Source organism: Tursiops truncatus, chromosome 11 (assembly GCF_011762595.2).
Source record: "Tursiops truncatus isolate mTurTru1 chromosome 11, mTurTru1.mat.Y, whole genome shotgun sequence".
Taxonomy (NCBI): Eukaryota; Metazoa; Chordata; class Mammalia; order Artiodactyla; family Delphinidae; genus Tursiops; species Tursiops truncatus.
Window position 1 is genome coordinate 94,451,270 of NC_047044.1, and position 19,649 is coordinate 94,470,918.

General features: G+C 37.0%; 2 protein-coding genes across 12 annotated transcripts in view; both read left to right on the forward strand.

Moving 5' to 3' along the window:
• Positions 1-1,061: 1,061 nt before the first annotated feature.
• On the forward strand, positions 1,062-12,997 carry CLEC7A (C-type lectin domain containing 7A). 5 transcript variants are annotated; one of them, XM_004330853.4, is made up of 6 exons: positions 1,073-1,251; positions 3,024-3,122; positions 4,179-4,307; positions 5,389-5,540; positions 6,904-7,022; positions 12,229-12,997. In XM_004330853.4, the coding sequence occupies exons 1-6, from the start codon at positions 1,152-1,154 to the stop codon at positions 12,359-12,361; spliced, it is 732 nt and encodes a 243-aa protein (XP_004330901.1). In that variant the 5' UTR covers positions 1,073-1,151; the 3' UTR covers positions 12,362-12,997. The 5 variants fall into 5 exon arrangements, with proteins under 5 accessions (XP_019781612.1, XP_019781613.1, XP_004330901.1 ...); XM_019926053.3 differs by lacking the exon at positions 6,904-7,022 and having other exon boundaries at positions 1,062-1,251; XM_004330854.4 differs by lacking the exon at positions 4,179-4,307 and having other exon boundaries at positions 1,075-1,251.
• Positions 12,998-15,993: 2,996 nt separating this feature from the next.
• The window catches only part of CLEC1A (C-type lectin domain family 1 member A), a 29,226-nt gene continuing 25,570 nt past the window's right edge, over positions 15,994-19,649 (forward strand). For 5 of the 7 annotated variants that reach the window (XR_012324526.1, XR_012324527.1, XR_012324529.1 and 2 more), the window contains exon 1: positions 15,994-16,298. Coding sequence is in view for 3 of the 7 variants with exons in the window: in XM_073789050.1 (XP_073645151.1) it covers positions 16,184-16,298 (115 nt within the window). In the remaining 4 variants the exon portion in view is untranslated. The remainder of the gene's footprint in view (positions 16,299-19,649) is intronic. The other 2 variants (XM_073789051.1, XM_019926049.3) reach the window with 2 other exon arrangements.

Sequence of the window (19,649 nt, forward strand, 5' to 3'; positions counted from 1 at the left end):
TAACATAGTATTTCAGTTCCAGAATTCTCCATAAGCTGTTACTTGCAATATAAGTATACAGAATGGTGAAGGGGGCAGGGTAGCATAACAGAAAAGATCATGAGTTTTGCAGTAAGAGTGGACTTCGGTTTGATTCCTTGCTTCATTATTTTTATTTGTTTCTTAAAACTGAGCAAGGGAGTAAAATTTCTGTCTCAGTTTTGTCATTTGAAAATAGGACTAAACAACAGGGTCCTACAGTCTAGCACAGGGAACTGTATTCAATATCTTGTAATAAACCATAAAGAAAAGAATATGAAAAATATATATCTGAATCACTTCGCTGTACACCAGAAACTAACACAACATTGTAAATCAACTATACTTAAGAAAGAAAATAGGACTAATAGCGCCTATCTCATAGACTTCTTGGAAAACTGAGATTGTATAAGAAAACACATGCCATAGGTAGTACTTAGCTCATAGTCATCGTTGAATAAATAATTTTCTACTTTGTATTATAAATCTCTGACAAGCCCCAAAGAGATTTGTTTCCTCTCTCTGTTGTTACAACAATGTACCTCCTTATGGTGTCCTTCATGAACCTATCTGTGGGTTTCCTCCTTTACTCCATAAGCTTCTTCACAGGTATCATTTATCCTTTTATCCCCACCTCCTGTCAATCGAAAAGATGGGCATTTGATACATGTTTACTGAAAGAGCAGTACATGAATGAATGAACAGTTGTAACAAAGTATTGGTGAACTCAAGGGACCAAAATTGTTTTAAGTTTACATAGGCCAAGTCAATTAACGATGTCCAGTTCGGTTGTGAGAATAATGAAAGCGGCATAAGACATTAATGGTTTCATTTTTCTTATGTTTGATCTGAAACAAAGATCTATCTATTGTGCTACCTTATAATTTTCTTAAGATTCATCAGTCTCAGAAACAGGATCTAAAGGTACCAATGGGAAATTACCACTGCACATATTTCATTTCCTGCTTTTGGGTATCTGGTTGGACTGCTTAAGCTCAACTTGTTAAAGCCTAGTAAATGCCTCCCCCACTTGACTTGACTCATAGGTCCTCTTTTGCCCACAGGCAGTTGTCTTCGGAGAAGAGAAGAAAGAGCTCTCGTATGCTGAGGCAACTCAGGAACTCAATAGAACAATGGAACACCATTCCATAGAAAATTTGGATGAAGACGGATATACTCAATTAGACTTCAGCTCTTGCAATATCATCAGGAAACCTGTGGTCTCAGAGAAAGGTATATATTTTTCTTTCTGACTTCAACATTTACATTCTCATCAACTAAAACTGGAAGTGGAAAAAATTGGAGAGACTTGCGATTTGTCGGGCTTTTATTAATATATTGTAAAAGGTTTTCAGAAGTCACTGAAGATAATTTGAACGGGCACTAAGACTTTTGGTAACCATTCAGGGACTAATCATCAGTACAGCTGACCCTTGAACAACACGGGGGTTTGAACGGCACAGGTCCACTTATACATGGTTGTTTTTCAAAAGTAAACACTACAGTACTACACGATCTGCTGTTGGTTGAATCCATGGATTCCAAACTGTGGATATGGAAGAACTGAGATACAGAGGGCCAACTCTAAGTTATATGGAGATTTTTGACTTTGGGGAGAGGCGGTGCCCCTAATCCCTGTGTCGTTCAAGGGTCAACTATGTTTAAGTTAATTATTATGATGATAGAAAATACTCACAATTTCTCTGTTCTATAGGGACAGACACTTCAAAAATAAGTTGGTAATAAGTGTGATGAAATGCAAAGCTGAAAGAATTTCAATAGGAGTGACTTGTTTATTTGACAGAAAAGAGTAAATTGCAGAATGGAGGTCAAAGAAACACAGAAGTGTAAATGAACAACATCAGGATATTGGAGATAAGAATGAAAAGATGGAAAAAACAACTTGTGATTTTATGGAAAAGGCCAAAGGGAAGTCAGAAGTCATAGGGTTTAGAATCCTGAGCCTGTTTGTGTGTGTGTATGTGTGTGTGTGTGTGTGTGTGTGGTAATGAGATTGATTTGGAATTTTTTTTTTTAAATAAAAGGGAGTTCTTTTTATGCCCGTGAAGAAATATATATGTATTAGCCAAAAAGATCCCATTATCAGGACACGAGTCTTAGACATAACGTAAAAGAGGTGAAATCTGGGGAAGGGCATTAAAAGATTTCTCTCTTCACTGAATGAGCAATTTAATCTCCTCTATGGTTCCCCTATCTGACAATTCTCTGAAATGCTTTTATTGCTTATTCTCAGTTTTTAAGTGGTGATATTAATATAAAGCGAGTTTCCCGTTATCAAGAGATTATTCACAGGTTTTGACGGCAGAATTTACTCTCTTCTGCTTTCTGTTCATTCCCATTGCACAATCATTTTCCTCTTGTCACTTATGCAATTCTTTTCTTGGGCAACCTGATGGGGAAGAGTGGAAAAACTAGATGATGCAAGAGGTAGGGAGACATGTGTGTGTTTATAGATGTGCGTGGACAAATTGTGTTACCTATAATGTGTTAGTAGTCCCTAAACTAGGTACTTTTACATATGTTAACTTAATGCCCACAATAATCCTTTGAGGTATTATTAACCTAATTTTTCACAAAGAGAAATGGAAAAACAGAGGAAGTAATTTGCCCAAGGACGTGCAAGAAGTAAGTGAAAGGGGAAGATTACCCTTAGTAACCAGCATTATTTCTGCTACATTAAGCTATCTCTTCTAAGAATAGGTAGGATTTCTTGAATCCTGGTAGTGTCAAGAACTATAGACATCAAAAAAAAAAAAAAAAAAAAAAAAAAGAACTATAGATATCAATGTGGAGCTGAAATTAGGAGTGCATAGATATCAAGTTTCAGAACCTGAAGAGGTATGCTAAAGGTGGAGAAAAATTCAGACTAATCCTAGATGACTAGCTTATCTGGATATCAGATTTTGATGAACTGTAGAAATAAAGTGCTCTGCGATCCATCATCCAATTTCTTTATTCAATTTCTGTTCCCTATGGCGCCTCAGGATTTTGTGCTGCATCCCCTCGTTGGCGTCCCATTGCTGTGACTTTGGGAATTTTATGCTTGGTAATGCTGGTGATAACTGTGGTCCTGTGTACCATGGGTGAGTATTGGTGGGAGAGATTAACAACAGACATTTAATAAGCATTTATACTGTTCCAGGCACTCTTTTAAGAGCGTAACATAATCTAATTGAATCTGTATATTGACCCTATTGAATTGGCGCTATTAGTTCTCATTTTATTTCTAGGGTCATAAACTAGTTATTGGTAGGATCATGATTAGAAATTTGGGTGATCTGTCCTAAAAACTCATACTCTTAACTGCATGCTCTCCTTGAATAGCTGGTTTCAAAGCTATGGAATTCCTAGGATAAATTAATGAAAGCAAACCAGAGGAGGTAAAAAGGAAGTACAATTGGTGTTTATCTTCCTAACGAAATAAATCCTCTAAAGAGACTATAAGCTAATTTTTATGTCTCATGATTTAAGGAAATTATTTTATACCTGATCTTTACTCTAAACTCCTTTGGATAATATCAGGAAATACCTGAGGCACTTATCAAATACTAACTAGTTATTTTGTGACAGATGAATAAATTTCCATAGATTTTATTGCTCATGCATTCAAAATTGAATAAAGTATTATTGTACCTTCAAAGAGGCTATATGAAAGATTTCTTAAATAGACAAGTGTTTATTGAGTACATTCTATGTTATAGGCACCAGGCAGGTTCTCAAGGAACTCTCATTTTTAAATAATAGAAGAAAGATAGAAGATTTATTACTTTTTCAAATCATTCATGATTTGAAAATTTAATCATTCAATAAAAAAAGATTTATTACTTTTTCAAATCATTCAAATACAGTCGTATTTGAATACGACTGTATTCCATTTGCTTCATTTTTCTCTTTTGTATTAAACCCTCTTCATGGAAGTTATTTCTTTTTTCTGTATATTTCATCTATCATCTATTCTATCTATCTATCTATCTATCTATCATCTAACTTTACCTCTCCATCAGCAATGTATTATCTATCACTAATCAAGTATGTATCCCTTTACATTTCAACAAAAATATGGTTTTGGGGATTTTAATTCCCAAACATAGCAAAATGACTTTTTCTTCTGTAATTACTATTGTTGTTGGTATATGAAGCTATCTGGAGACCCAGTTCAGGGAACAACCTGTTGAAGGATAACAGCTTTCAATCAAGAAATAAAGAGAACCACAGTCAACCATCTTTAGAAGACAATGTGGCTCCTACCAAGGCTCTCACGACCACAGGCAAGGCAGAATTAAAAGATTAATAAAGTCCTTAATTCAGAAGGGTTAATTATTGGTGCTAAGGTTTGGAGCAACGGGTGAAGAAAGTACTTTTATGTGCGGTGATTGTGCATCCAAGGAAAGCCCACAGCAGTATTGTCTCAGTAAAATACGTCCCCTGTCATATATAAAGTGATATCATAAATACCTTATGAACTTAGCTGAATCTCCAACTTAGTTGGGTTTTTTTTAAATCAGTAACTAATTTATCACAGGATATGTATTTAGGCTTATAGGAGATTGTATAATTTGATGTGAAGGAACAAAAAGTGTTCTCATCCCTTAGGGAATTGACATTTTAAAATGATATAGTTAAAATAGGAAATAGGACATCAGAAAAGAAAAACGGACAGAAAAAGGAAAGAAGGGAAAGTGTTGCTAAGAATTAAACGTTTACAAAAGAAATAAACCTAATAGATATGTTTCTGAAAACTCTGGTTAAATTTGTTTTTCTTTAATCCTGCAAGTTCATTTATTTAATTACAATTTTATATACACAAAACTTCAATTTCTAATTGCATAATTATTGACTATGACAACATTTTGTCTTCAATTTTCCATCTCTGGACACATACCTCCTCACTATTTGTATCACATTACTCTATAATGTGAACGATTGCTCTTATACTTTTCTTATTTGGAAAATTGCATTCTGAAATGGATCTCACACTTGTAAAATAAGTTAACATGAAATTACTGTATATCTCAGTGATTGATTTTGAATTCATTTATTAGTTATCATGGAGAAAAGGAGTTCTGGTCTGACTTTGAAGGAATAGAAGACAAGTCAAGAAGGAAAGGAGGGTTCACTGTCTAAAACACTGTTTATAGCCACTCAACTCATTTTTTAATTGTAAATGAATAAGGGGTTTTAATGTAGCCTCTTCTGTAAGGTTGTATCCATATAGTTTGAATTGAAAATGAAATCTATTAATGGTAATTCATTGATTATTTATCAAGTGTCCTTAGGATGAATGGTACTTGCACTGAAAGAGGGAATTGGTATAGTATGAATCTCATTGTATTTATCTTTTATTTCCAGGAGTTCTTTCTAGCTCTTGTCCCCCTAACTGGATCACACATCAGAATAGCTGTTATCTATTTAGCACATCATTAGATTCCTGGGATACAAGTAAAAGACGGTGCTTGCAACTGGGCTCTAATCTCCTGAAGATAGACAGCTTAAACGAGTTGGTAAGTGTAGATTTCAGTTATAATTATCTGTGGTCTATATTGAACAGAAAAATAGAGGTAGGTTCCAGGTAATGATGATTTTTCCCTAAAAGAAAGTCATTTTATATATCCTCCATGATTATAATAATAGCATATATTAAGTGAGTAAAGTGCATAATATATGCTTCTCTCTGTAATTAATTAATTAAAATATGAACACAGTTTACTTTGAAATAAACCCTTTAAGCACAACTGCACGTTGACTATAATAGTCAGGCCACTACTCATTTCTGTGGGCTTGGATTTCAGGTTGTAAGTGTGGTGGAGTGAAATAGAAAAATCTTCCCCTTGTTATCATAATTATCAAGAGAAACAGCAGCTATGATAATATATATTTATAAATCATTTACTCCTTGCAATATACTAGGAAAGGCAAAGAGGTTTAAAAAGTAGGCTTGTTTTAGCAGTGCTCAAATAATTTGTAAGAAAATAGAAACAACTCAGGTATTTAAAGTAAAATATCTCGTACCGGCCACAAGTGCCATAGAAATTCAGGGAGATCCCCACTGACGTAAACACTTTACAGAAACTGTGCAACTTACGATGCATCTTGAATGTAGGATAGAACTCAGATGAGCCATGAGAAGGGGTTAATAGTCAGGAAACATTCTATACTACAAATCTAAACAATCTATAACTTCTATACTTACTTTCACTACTCTCAATTTTTTTTCTATTCTGTCTTACCCAACAGTTATAGTTCACATAAAAAGGAATGGAAGTAGATGTATGATTAAAAAAAGAGCATAGGACTGGAAGTCTGTCTGACTTTTAGACCTTCCCGTAATTGCCGCTATGTTGTGCTATATTTGTCAACGATTCACATATGATCTTTAACCCCCAGATTACTTATGCATAACTCATGCAGTGGGACTAAACGACTTTAAAATTGTCATCTCACTCTGAGAAGCATTTCTTGACAAAGGTCATGTAAATTTATATTTTCTGTTAAAATTGTGGAGAAGATAGTGGCCTGTCATCCATGGACATTGCCTAGGATATTCTGTCGCCCTTGGATTTTGTCAGGTAGGTTGAATGCAAGCAGTGCAATGTTGACATTAAGGATGCATTCTTTATTGGAAAATTAAACAATACGACTCTGAAGAAATGAGATACGACTTTTGAGACACTCAATGGCATTCAAGAATTGGCACTTCTGTCTGAGTTGACGCCAGTATATGTGTACATCCTCCACCAAGGTGACTCAATCTCTGTTTCTCAAAATCTCCAAGAGTCTGTTTCTGTATCTTCTTTTTATCTCTATCATCTGTCTATCACACTCTCTCTCTCCTTGACTTGTATTTGTATTTATGTTTCCTTACAGGAATTTATATCTAGGCAAGTGTCTTCCCAACTTGACCATTCATTTTGGATAGGGCTTTCTCGCCGTCAGACTGAAGAACCATGGCTCTGGGACGATGGTTCAATGTTGTTGTCTAACTTGTAAGTATCTGGAGAGACAAAGCTTCATACTCTTCCTCAGAGAGGTGAGAGCATGTCAGGCAGTTAAGAATCTGATCTGTTGGCCATAATAAGAAAGAGAGAGAAAAAGATACATAGTGATGGGGAGAGAGAAAGAGTGAGCCAGGAGGAAAAAAGAAAACAAGAGGGTAGAGGAAGACTGAAGAGTTGCAAAGAGCTGAATGGCCATCTCGAGCTGTTAACACAAGTGCTCCCTCAGCTTTCTTACTAGGAGGGCATGTGAGGCTGCCCAGGAAGGTGCAATCACTGTGACTCAGTGTAAAACTGTGCTTAAGAGCAATGCTTTGAAGTCAGTTCTCAGCTTGAGTCAATGATTGGCCCACTCATTGTGTGAAACTGGATGAGTTCCTTAATCTAACAGCACCCCTCTTTCTGCACCTGTAAATGAGAATAAAATAGTACGTACCTCTTAGGATTTTGAGATAAAAGTAAAATCACTTAGCACAGCATCTTGCACATAGTAAATGTGTGATACATGCTATTATTATTAATTTTAAAAGCAACCACATTTCACTTTTTTTTTTTTTTTTTTTTTTTTTGCGGTACGCGGGCCTCTCACTGTTGTGGCCTCTTCCGTTGCGGAGCACAGGCTCCGGACGCGCAGGCTCAGCGGCCATGGCTCACGGGCCCAGCCGCTCCGTGGCATGTGGGATCTTCCCGGGCACAAACCCGTGTCCCCTGCATCGGCAGGCGGACTCTCAACCACTGCACCACCAGGGAAGCCCACATTTCACATTTTATAAAGCTCTTTTAGACATATGAACATTTGCACGATTATAAATTTTTCCTCATTGTATGTGTACGCACTAAGATACACACAATGAAGAAGAATTTACATACGGAGACTTATTATGAGGAATAAGCTCACACATGATTATAAAGACTGAGAAATCCGACAATCTGCCGTCTGCAAGTTGGATACCCAGGAAATCATGTAGTGTATGAGCTTCAGTCCAAGTACGAAGGGCTTAAAACCAGGGGAGCCAATGGTGTAAAACCCAGTGCCAGAGCAGGAGAGGGTGAGATGAGATGAGATGTCGCCACTCACACAGTCAGGCAGGAAGAAAGGAACAAATTTCTGCTTCTGCCTTTTTGTTCTATTTAGGCCTTCAGTGGATTGGGTGATGCCCGCCCACGTTGGGGAGTGAATCTAGTTCACTGATTCAAATGACACACTTGAAAATAATGTTTGATCTGGCTGTGGCTAGTAAAGTTGACACATGAAATTAACTCTCACAAAGTGTTGAAGTCTTCCTCACTGCAGTTGTCGTTCATTTTCTCTTTAATATCTGCAGAATATGAAATTATCTTCCCCTTTTCCATTTCTATTATTGGTGTGTGTGTGTGCTTTCTTCTTTCTTTTCTTTTTTAGTTTTTTAATCAGTCTCATTGGGTGTAGTTTTCAAAGAAAGAACTTGTGGCTGTGTTGATTCTTTCTCCCTCTGTGTCTTTTTCTCTCTCTTTTTTTCCCATTAATTTTGGTTTTCACCTTTATCATTTCCTTCCATTCAATTTCTTTGTGTTGAATTTGCTACATTTTTTTTTTTTTTTTTTTTTTGCGGTACGCGGGCCTCCCACCCCTGCGGCCTCTCCCGTTGCGGAGCACAGGCTCCGGAAGCGCAGGCTCAGCAGCTCCACAGCATATGGGATCCTCCCGGACCGGGGCACGAACCCGTGTCCCCCGCATCAGCAGGCGGACTCCCAACCACTGCGCCACCAGGGAAGCCCCAAATTTGCTACTTTTTCTCTAACTTCTTGTGTGGACTCATGAAGTTCATCCTTTTTTTTCCTCAAGTATGTACATTTAAGGCTATAATTTTAGTGTATTTTCATTTTCATTCAGTTCAAAATACTTTCTGATTTTCATTGTGAGTTGTTCTTTGGCCAATGAGTTACTTCGAAATGTATTTCTTAATTTAGAACTATCTGTGTGTTTACAGTTATCCTTCTGTTTTAGGTTTTAGTTTAGTTCCATTGTGGTCAGAGAACATACTCAGTGTGATTGCAGTTCTCTGGTTTTTGGTTTTGTTTGTTTGTTTCTTTGGCCACACCATGCAGCACAGCTCGCAGGATCTTAGCTCCCTGACCAGGGATTGAACCCAGGCCCTCAGCAGTGGAAATCCTGAGTCCTAACCACTGGACCGCCAGGGATTTCTCAGTTCTCTGGTTTTTATTTGCTTCGTCTTCCCATACTGAGAGAATTATAATAAAATCTTCCACTGTAATTCTACTCACAACTCTGTAAACATTTTTGTTGATGTGTTGAAGCCAAATTATTAGGCACATATAGTTTAGAATGGTTATATCTTGCAGGCTCAGGATCCTTCAATGTACTTTTTCTTTTCTTTCTTTCCTCTTTTTTGAACTTATTTTTTTATTGTTCCACCTTTTCTTATGTTAATTTAGAATTTACTTTTTAACTAATTTTAGCAGTTACGCTAGAGATTTCAACATACAGTCTTCACTCATCAAAGTCTAATATTAATTGGCCTTTTCATGCTTTTCCTGGGCAATATAAAATATTAGAGTATTTCTTTACTCTGTATACTCCCTCCCCAATTCACATGCTATTATTTTTGTGTATTTTAACTCTGGCCCATATTTTCCCACATTTTAGTATCTCTAAAATTGGCATATGTCTTACCACTGCTGGTCTTTTATAATCATTGTCATCCTGCACTAAAATTGAGCTCTGTCAAAGCATAGCATTTGTTTCTGCCAGTCAAAGAGGAACACCACAGACCTGAGGCTACTTAAATTAAACACTCCACTAGGGGTCGTGTGTGTGTGTGTGTGTGTGTGTGTGTGTGTGTGTGTGTGTGTGTACTGTTATAGGTTCAGACGGAAAAATTGTATGAGTAGCAGCTTGTGGGGGTATAATTTTTTCCTCCCGCCTTCCCCCTGGTGGCAAGATTGAGAAATGCACTTTTCATTGTTACTCTTTTTTGTTTGGCAGTTTTATTTTTCATTTACTCCTGCACCAAAATAGTCCTTTGTTTTCCAGCTTCTGCAGGGTTTTCTGTTAAATGCCCATCTCGAATGCATTTATTTCACAGAATTAAATAAATGGTACATCAATGGTTGATGGCATCTTGGATTCAATAAAAGTATAGCCCTAGAAAACAATATAGATTTATGCAGTCAGTTTATTAGATTTTCCCACATATTTATGGTTTTCATTGCTTCTTAATCCTCTCTGCCTCTCCTACCTTCCATTTTGAATCATTTCCTTAAATATGAAGAATACTCTTTAATATTTCCTTTAGAGTTGAAATTTTAAGGTCAGATTTTCTGTGCTTGTCTAAAACTGTCTTTATTTCAACTTTTCTAAAAAATATTGAGCATAAAATTAGAAATTTATACTCTCTTTTCTTTCAAGCATTCAGAGATATTACTATAATGTATTCTATTTTTATTGTTGTTTTTGAAAAGTCAGCTATTTGAAGGTAATATATGTTTTAAATCTGATGTCTTTTTTCAGCTTTGAGAAGTTTTCAGCCACATGCTTCAGATGTTGTTTCCTTCCTGACTTTATTGCCTTCTTCTGGAATTCCAGTTAAATGTATTACAGACCCATTCACAATATCCTATATGTCTCATTTGCTTTTTCCTATATTTTTATCCTTTTTTTTCCTGTAACCTATGTATTTATTTCTCACCTATCTTGCAGCACTTATTTTTCCTCATCTGTAGCTAAATTGCCATTGAAAGCCTCAGTTAAGCTTTTAATTTTGTTTGATGAATTTTTCAGTTTTACAAGTTCTCAAATCTACCCAGTTGCTATTTATAATTCCTAGCTTTCTTCTAACATTCTCAGTATTGTGTTTTAACTCCTAGAATACACTGTATAGTTGTTTTAACATTTGTGCTTGATAATACCAGTGTCATATACTCATTTGTATCTGTTTCTACTATTTTTCTTCTAATTTTTATTCATATCGATATATCTGATTTTTTTTGATAATGCACTTAACATTATCTCTTAAATGTTTATAGAATTAATTTGAAGTTTACAGAGAAGCTTTTCATTTGCTTCTGACAAGCACCATCGGGTATGAATAGTACAAACTGAGTATTATCACATTTTGATTTTAATACCACTTAACTATTTCACTTCCACTAGCCAAAGCACAGTGAATTTATTAACAAAGAATCTTGACAAAATATATCTCCTACTTTTCTATAGCCCTTTGTCTTGTGTTTTCTTTTCTGTTTTAAAAAATGAATAGTGGACTCTCTAAAGTCATAAGAGTAGGTCCAAATTAACATTTTGATATGTAATTACTCATTGGTGACAGTAATTTAATCTGGCTCTGTACATACTCCAAAATCTCTTAGAGGTCAAGAAAATTTTTTGGAGAAGATCACTGGTCAGAATTCTCCCTGAGGCTGGATCAAAGTTGTTTCATGTCCTTAGTCTAGTTATTTCAATAGAAGAATTCTCTCAATCCTCCAACTCCAGGGCAAAGAAGAGATAGATGTATAGGATGAAAAGTACCAGACCATAGCTTTTATACTGAGGCTCAGTGATGCCCTTTGAGCTTGACTGAATAATTAACACTGCTCTTTTAGGAGACTAAAGAGCAAACAGAACAGAGCGTGCTTCTATTAACCCATGGTAATTCTCATAATCGTCTCTCATTATATTGCAATACAAAGCAAACTTCAGGATGCATTAAAAATATAGGGTTGTTTGAACTGCCTTTAAATGGCTTTGATATCAATGATTCTTCACTTAGTTCTAAATAACTTTTAGCAAGAACGCTTCAACTTGGTCTACTCACTAAACATACCTAATAATATTTTCGCTAAACTGTTGCTTCATTTGATAAATATACTTCTAGGTAAAAGGTTAAAAGAGAAGTAAAGAACTGTCTATAGAATGTTAAATAGTTTTTCTTTTTCGTCAGTTTTATTTAATTTTATGCAACTAGTAGTATTTCTTAAAATTTTTTGAGTCATTTTTATGCCTTAGTAATGAAGGTTATTTTGTTACCACTGGAAACAAATAGAATCTAAATTCAAGTTTCCTTTTTCAATGATACGTACACTTCAGAAACTCTTTTCACCAGTATCCTTACCAATTTATTTCAGCATTGTGGAGACAGTGGACAACATTCCTTATGTTTGTTCTATACAATTACCTTATTGTATTTTATTTTAACAGGTTTCAAATCAGAAGAACAGTTACCAAACAAGACTCATCTCACAGTTGTGTATGGATTCATGTGTCAGTCATTTACGACCAACTTTGTAGTGTGCCTTCATACAGTATTTGTGAGAAGAAGCTGTCAACATAACGGTGGGGGTGTCGCTGTGGAGGAGCAGAGAGAAATATGTAAGATAGTAAGGAAGGTAGAAAACAACATGTTTATGACCAAAAGCATCATAAAAAAATCATCCAGTTCCGTCTCTTTTTTTCTCAAATAGCCGAGAGAATATGTCTGCCATATCTCTGACTAAGAGAATCTTGTAAAATGCGAAATTGTAGGGAATCTGCTGTTATAAGAAAGCTTTCTCCTTTTTAAATACTATCAATCAAAAAAAGATCTGACAATGAATATAAAAAAGTAACCTGTCCTATTGACAGAGGTATTAACATGTTGTAATGCAAAATATGTTTTATTACTTTTTATGATTACTGTTTTGCAGTTTTCAGCAATTCCTCAGGAATTAATTACTGTTAAAAGATATTATTGGAACATAACTAAGTTCCCTCCTATGAGGATTTGTCTCTTTCTTATTTTCTTTTAAATTTTCCCATTGGTGCTGTTTATATTTCCAATGGGGATTTCCATATTACTGGAGAGGTATTTACAGCCTTCTTGTATTCATTAATATGTGAACAGAAATTGCATCACGTTCACTGCATTTTTCACTTTAAAATGGTTAATGTTATGCAAATTTCATTTTAATAAAAAATGCTAATTAAAGAAGCTTTGGCCTTTAAATTATGTGCCATGTATAATTAACATGATCTCTATTTGCCCTCTCTCCAGAAATGATGATGAATCTGGCCCTGGGGAGGAGGTAGTATAATAGGTAGTTTTGTATTGAAGAATAAATGTTGGATCTTAAATATTTAAAAATCTAAAAAAAGAAGATAGAAATGTTTGGTGAGGTTGACTATTGTCTTTTAAGACACTAACTTGTGTTGTCACTATCTGAAAAGAAATGTGGAAGGGCAAAGATAATTCAGGTTGAGAGTTAAATTAAGGTATAAAGCAGGATTTTGAAGCGATGCCATGCATTTTAATTTTGTTTTTGGTTTAATTGGGTCTCCTGTATCCTCCGAATGGAGTGGATGATTTGAAGAAATCTTGATAATCAAGGAAATAATTCTGTATGCTGAATGTCCAGCTGCACTTATCTAGACCAGACAGGTGAGGCAACAATAACCTATAACGTAAAGATAAAAGCACGACTTTAACAAAAGTGGTGGTGTAAAGTCAGAATGCTCTAGGCTGTCCGAGGCATACCATACCTCACTTGTCAATACACGTGTATACCGCAGCCAAAGTGGGAACGTGCATGGGAATGAAGAGAAAACATCCACACTTTTCCAAGAGACAGAAAAGGGAAAATAGCTACTAGCTGACATTTTGTCTAAAGGGCAAATTCAAGATGAGTAATGATCATGCCAGAGGAAACACCTATTCAAGGGCCACCATCTCCTCTTGCCTGAGTTATTGCAATACTTTTCAAAGAAGTCTCCCAGCATCTACACTTGTCTTTCTATAGTCCATTTTCAAATGTAGCAGACTGATTGCATTAAATTGAAAACAAACCATGCCAGCTCTCTACTAAAACTCTCCTTGACTTCCCACATATCTGAGTAAAAAAAAATAAATAAATCAAAACAAAAACCAAAAGACCTTTACAACTCACCAGGACAACTACTCACCAGGACAATTAATTGCTGGTCATTTACTCCTTCGAGCTGAGCTGCTCTTCTCCTCATGACTCATTCCATTCAGGATGATGGTTTCTGTGTTGTTTCTCAGCCACAGCTGGCATGCTTGCATCTCAGGGCCTTTGAGCTTCCCCGTCCCTTTACCTGAACTATTCTTACCCTAGATACCTGCAGGACCTACTCTTTTACCTTTCAAATCTTTGCCCAAGTATCACGTGTTAATGAGGCTGACTCTGACTACCTTATTTAAAATTACCGGCCCACCTTTCTGTACATTCTTAACCTCCCTCACCCTCTGTATATGTCCATAACTCTTATCACAGTATCATCTGTTCTACTATTTAGTTACTTATTATCTTTCTTGTATATCATCTGCCTTCTTCCATACAATGTAGGCACTAAAAGTACAGAGAGTTTTGTTTTCCACTGATGGATCTCAGAATCTGAGAATAGTACCTGCAATACAGTAGGTATCCAAAAAATATTTTTGTCATGGTTGAAAAAAATATTTAAGGACAAGTATAAAAATGTTAATGTGGGTTGGTAAAAATTATCAAGAATCTACTTGAATAAAGTTTGAGAAATGATTCTAAGCGCTATTTCATTAGAATCATAATATCAGCACCTCCTAAATTATAACACCTCAGCTGTGACCATTTCTAATATCCTATTTCCTTACTTCATGTTCATATGTGCTTCACTTACTTCTCTCCCTTGCAATTTTTTTTTTTTTTTTTTTTTTTTTTTTTTGCAGTATATGGGCCTCTCACTGCTGTGGCCTCTCCCGTTGCGGAGCACAGGCTCCGGACGCGCAGGCTCAGCGGCCATGGCTCACGGGCCCAGCCGCTCCGCAGCATGTGGGATCTTCCCGGACCGGGGCACGAACCCGTGTCCCCTGCATCGGCAGGCGGACTCTCAACCACTGCGCCACCAGGGAAGCCCCATCCCTTGCAATTTTTTACTGCCTTCTCTCCTGTAACATTTTCTAATACATCAATCCAATGCAAATAACCAAATAACTTTTGATATCCTACTTTTTATAGGGCATTATGCAGGAGGAAGGTCTCTTTAGATTTGTTTAATTTAAAATGATCTGATGAACAATGCACAGGTTGAGACACAGTGAATTCACAATATATGCTTCCTGAGCCATCCCTCCTAGGGCCTGGTTGCTCCAGCCCAAGCATCTTCCACATTCGTTTGTGTTTAGTATGTTTGATTTAACCAAGCTATCTCCCCAAATACAGAAAAGCATTGGTAGAATAATGTAATTCTACTGTATTTATTTGGGAAAAATTTTTGGATATTATCTAAAGCAATCTTCTGATTTCCCTCTCTGCTTAGGAAATTTAGGCAAAAAATTGTTACCTGGTTTTCCAGTCATAGGTAGTAAAAATCCTAAAAGTCCTACTTCCAGTAATATATGTGATTGTTCATGATCATTGTGTACCAGATGTGTTGTATACAAAATGTTAAATTGAGTCCACATGCTGTACGAAGAAAGATCATTGAATTGACTACAAGAGAGCATTTTTAAAGCGAATTCTGTCCCTCACCAGCTATGTGCCTTCAGAGCAGTCACTTCATCTAGCTGGACTTCAATCTCCCTTTTTGTAAAATGAAAGAGTAGTATCAATTAGATATACCCCAAAGGACTCTCTTAGGCTGCCATTCCGTGTATATGATGCTTTACACTATGCCCTTGGGGAAAGGAAAAGGCTTGTCCTATAGCCTTTTCTCTTTTCACAAACGCACAGAGAGGTTAAACTTACTCTGAGTGACACAGTGAGTGTGTGATGGGTGAGAACCGGGTGAGGTCCCTCTGACTGGGATTATTGCTCTGCAGAGTCTGAAGGAATCTTCGGCAATTGTAAACTCTTGCCATCTTTTACACTGCAGTTACACAGGAAGTACTAACAAGTAAGCAAAAGAGAGCTGACAAGGGCAACCCCTTCCGTAATTGTTCAGAGACCGCCCAAATAGAAAACACATGCTACTTCCCCTCCCCCTGACCAATTTGGCAATCAGAGTCCAAGTTCACAGGAGAGGGGCCGGGCCTCTCCAGACAGGAACTGGGGTTGGAGGCTTCCTCTGCTACTTGCTCAGACAGAAGAACCTTAGGAATGCCATTCAGTGCCTCGGTTTCTGAGCTGTCTCACTTGGGGAAATCCAACCATCACAGCTCACGGTCACCGCTGCAGAAATCCGGATGCAGGCCAAGTACAGCAGCACGAGGGACATGCTGGACGCTGATGGGGACACCATGATGAGCCTGCACTCTCGAGCCTCTACTGCAACCCAGCGGCCAGAGCCTGGCCACACAGGTACCCTGTCTCCCGTAGTCCAAATTGGCCAGACCCTTGAGAAATGCACAAGATGAGCCACCTCTCCTAGGAATGCACACAGTGGAGGAAAGAGAGAAAATGTTTTCATGATTTACAATAACGTGTAACGGAGCACTTTCTACAACTTGCCTGCCACATATATGAACGTGTGAAAAATGAAACGTATATGCGTAGATGTTTTTCTAAGATTCTGTCTCTGGCAGAGTGGTTTGCAGTTGAGGGTGTGTTGCTTTCACCAAGCAGTTTCAGCACAGAGACGTGAGACTGTATCTACAATGAGAGCAATGTCCCTTCCCCTTCCTGCGTTCCCATGAAGGCCAGATCCAATGCTGTTTTATTTACCAGCTGTGATCTGATCCGGAAATTTAGATTTGTAAAGGCTACCTTTTTGCAAGTTTTGAACTCATGGCTTTAGAGGGGGTTTTCCAAGCAGACACACCAACCCTGATATTTTGTTATAATAGTTCTGCATCTTGAAGTTGTGAGGTCTTGTGAGAGTCATGCCAACATTAAGTGTTTGCTTTATCATCTATGAAGTGACAGGGGATTAAATCAAATGCCTTTCAAGGTCATTCACCTTTGAAATCCTGACTTGTTGATGTAAATAGTGGCCCCAGATGCAATTACATCCCATCCCATTCCCTTTTGTTCTGTTGACTCCTAGAATATTATTGAGATGATTGGATTAAATTATGAAAGTATTTAATTTTAGTTACATCTTATGCTTCTATTTCAAATAATTCACCCTTTGACATAGCCATAATATATATTATTACTATGTAATAATATATATTATGGCTATGTCCATAGAAGAGACCATTCACACACATAAAGAAGGATTTTATTTCCTAGGAAACTCAGCCAATCTAAGGCAGAAAGGTGAGTTAAGTTCTAGTAAAAAGACATCAAACTGTAGTAGAGACAGGACTAGGTTCTAATACCAGGGGTGTCACTTACTAACTGTGTGATATTGGACAAGTTACTTAAGTATCCTGTGGCTTCAGCTTCTTCATTTATAAAATGTTAATGATGGTAACCATGTATACAGTGCTTACTATGTGTCTGATATTATTCTAAGCACTTATACATATTAACTCATATTAACTTGAACTAATGTTAAATAGAAGTAACAGAACCTTCTTATCAGGTGGCTATAAGTACTAAGGTTGATAACTAGGTAAAAAAAGTCCTTGGTACGTTGCAGACACATCAAAAATGTTGAGTTCCTTTTCAATATTTCATTCCTTGAGAGTTCTTAAAGCGATCTGTTTAAAATTTTTGTGTGGGTCTGCATCAGAAAGAGATTCACGTAGTGCCTGTATTTTCATATGTCCTAACTTTTTGACCATATCCAGATATTCTTCACCTTTTAAAATCTGGACACTCACTTTTTCACTGTTCTCTTCCTTTCCTCCTTTATCAAAAAATTTCAGGTTTTCTTCCCTTTTCTTACTAAACTTTTCCATTCACTTTCTATTCGTTGAATGACCCTCGACCTGAGACCCACTAATGGGGCTGCTTTTTACATTTTTATTTACTTATTAATTTTTACTAAACTATCTATTAAGTTGTGAGGCGGTCCTGGGGATTTCCAGCCTCCTTGATGGGAAGCAAAGTGATAACTTTGGGATGTCAGTTTCTGTAGCCACCAGATATGTGTAATAGGACATGGTATGTTTTCCTCCAACAAATCCTGTGAAGAGTCAGCTGTGGTTTCAAGTGGCTTGTGTACAACTTCATTTTCACCTTTGACTAGAGCTGGGAGCTCTCACAAGGCTTAGCGATCCGCATGATCAGGAACAGGGTGTACAAATAAGTTCTGCTGAGGTTGAGGGTGGAGAGGGGGGTGGGGCAGGATAAAGCACCAGCTGAAACATCTGGCAACCTTTTTGTAAGAATGGAAATGCAAACAGCAGGAATAGGGGTTACAAAGAAGGATCTTAGAGGCAAACACCTGAAAATAGTTATCTTACCCTATGTGTCTAATATTTTGTTTCCATCTGGTGATAATGCAAGTATTTAGAGGAATGTCGCTCTAGAAGTCTAATTATCTGTTAGAAAAACAGATCTGATATCATTTTGCTGTTAAAAATAACAGCAACAACTACTCTGGGAATTTTTTGGCAATGCAGAAGATTCAGATTCAACTTAATATTGGGGCACAGCTATGACTAGAAAATTTTAATGTTTTCTTTAGAATTAATAAAAATAAATGATACACATTCACTTATTTTCTAGTTTTCAATTTTTTGATATAAAATTTATGTTTGTGTTAAAAAATACCAAATAATTCAGAGGATAGAAAGTAAAAACGAAAGACAACACCCTCAGACCTCCTTTCCCTAAATTTATGCTTGGGGTCATGTTATGCCAGGCATGTTGCGAAGTACTGAGGATACAATGTCAAATATGACATGATCCCTGCATATGAGGAAACTTAAAGTCTAATACAACTGTCAACTGAGCAGCAAGTGTGATACAGTGCCGTGATGGGGCATGAGCTCGGTATAAGGGAGAGCTTGGTCACTTCTGTCTGGTAGGGGTAGAGATCAGGAAAGGTTTGAGAGAGGGAGTGACCGTTGAGTGGACTTGACTTTAAGATGTTCCCCATGATATGGGAGAAGAAGTGGGAGGTTTAAGTGGCTGCAGGCACTACAGGCAGGCAGACACATGAAAGGAGAGCCATGGCAATCTTATGTAACTGTTTTTCAGAGGATGTTAACAAATATGTTATGGTGAGGGGCAGAGTTGGAGGGGGAATGTTGACAGGAGGTAAGTCTGGAAAGTTACGGAAGACATTATGTCATACGGAGGTAGTTTGATTCTATTCAGTAGGTGAAATGAGTGAGATTTAAACAGGGAATAACATGATCAATTTTGTGTTTTTAGAAGAACATCTAGGCTGCATGAGGAGTATGAAACTGGATGAGGTAATACCCAGATTTTGCACTAGTCTAAGGATGAGAGGAGAAAAACTTGAACTGAAGTGGTGTGGAAGTGGGGAGGAAGAATCAGATATGAAAGATACTGAGCTGGGAGAGTTTAAAGAATTGGTGACCGGTTACAAGGGGGAAGGCAAGGAGAGGGAGAGCATAGGTGGAGTAGGTTCCATCTGACGACATGTAGATGGTGCTACCATGAAGTGAGCTAGAAACTACAAGAGGAATAGGAAAGATGATGGATTCAGTTTAAGTTTGAGATGCTTGTAAGAGAAGGCACATGCAATTGGAGTTGCCCTAAGGCACTTATATATACAGCATGTGGGTCGGAGGTAAGGATTCTGAACTGCCTATACAGGTGAGAATTGTAGGCATTTAGGTAGGAATTAAA

What these genes read in the sequence shown, in the direction of transcription:
- CLEC7A (XM_004330853.4), top strand. Translation starts at nt 1,152, where the DNA reads ATGGAACACCATTCCATAGAAAATTTGGATGAAGACGGATATACTCAA. An exon ending in ACCTGTGGTCTCAGAGAAAG is followed by an intron (nt 1,252 to 3,023) that starts GTATATATTTTT and finishes ATGGCGCCTCAG; the next exon opens with GATTTTGTGCTGCATCCCCT. An exon ending in CAAGGCTCTCACGACCACAG is followed by an intron (nt 4,308 to 5,388) that starts GCAAGGCAGAAT and finishes TTTTATTTCCAG; the next exon opens with GAGTTCTTTCTAGCTCTTGT.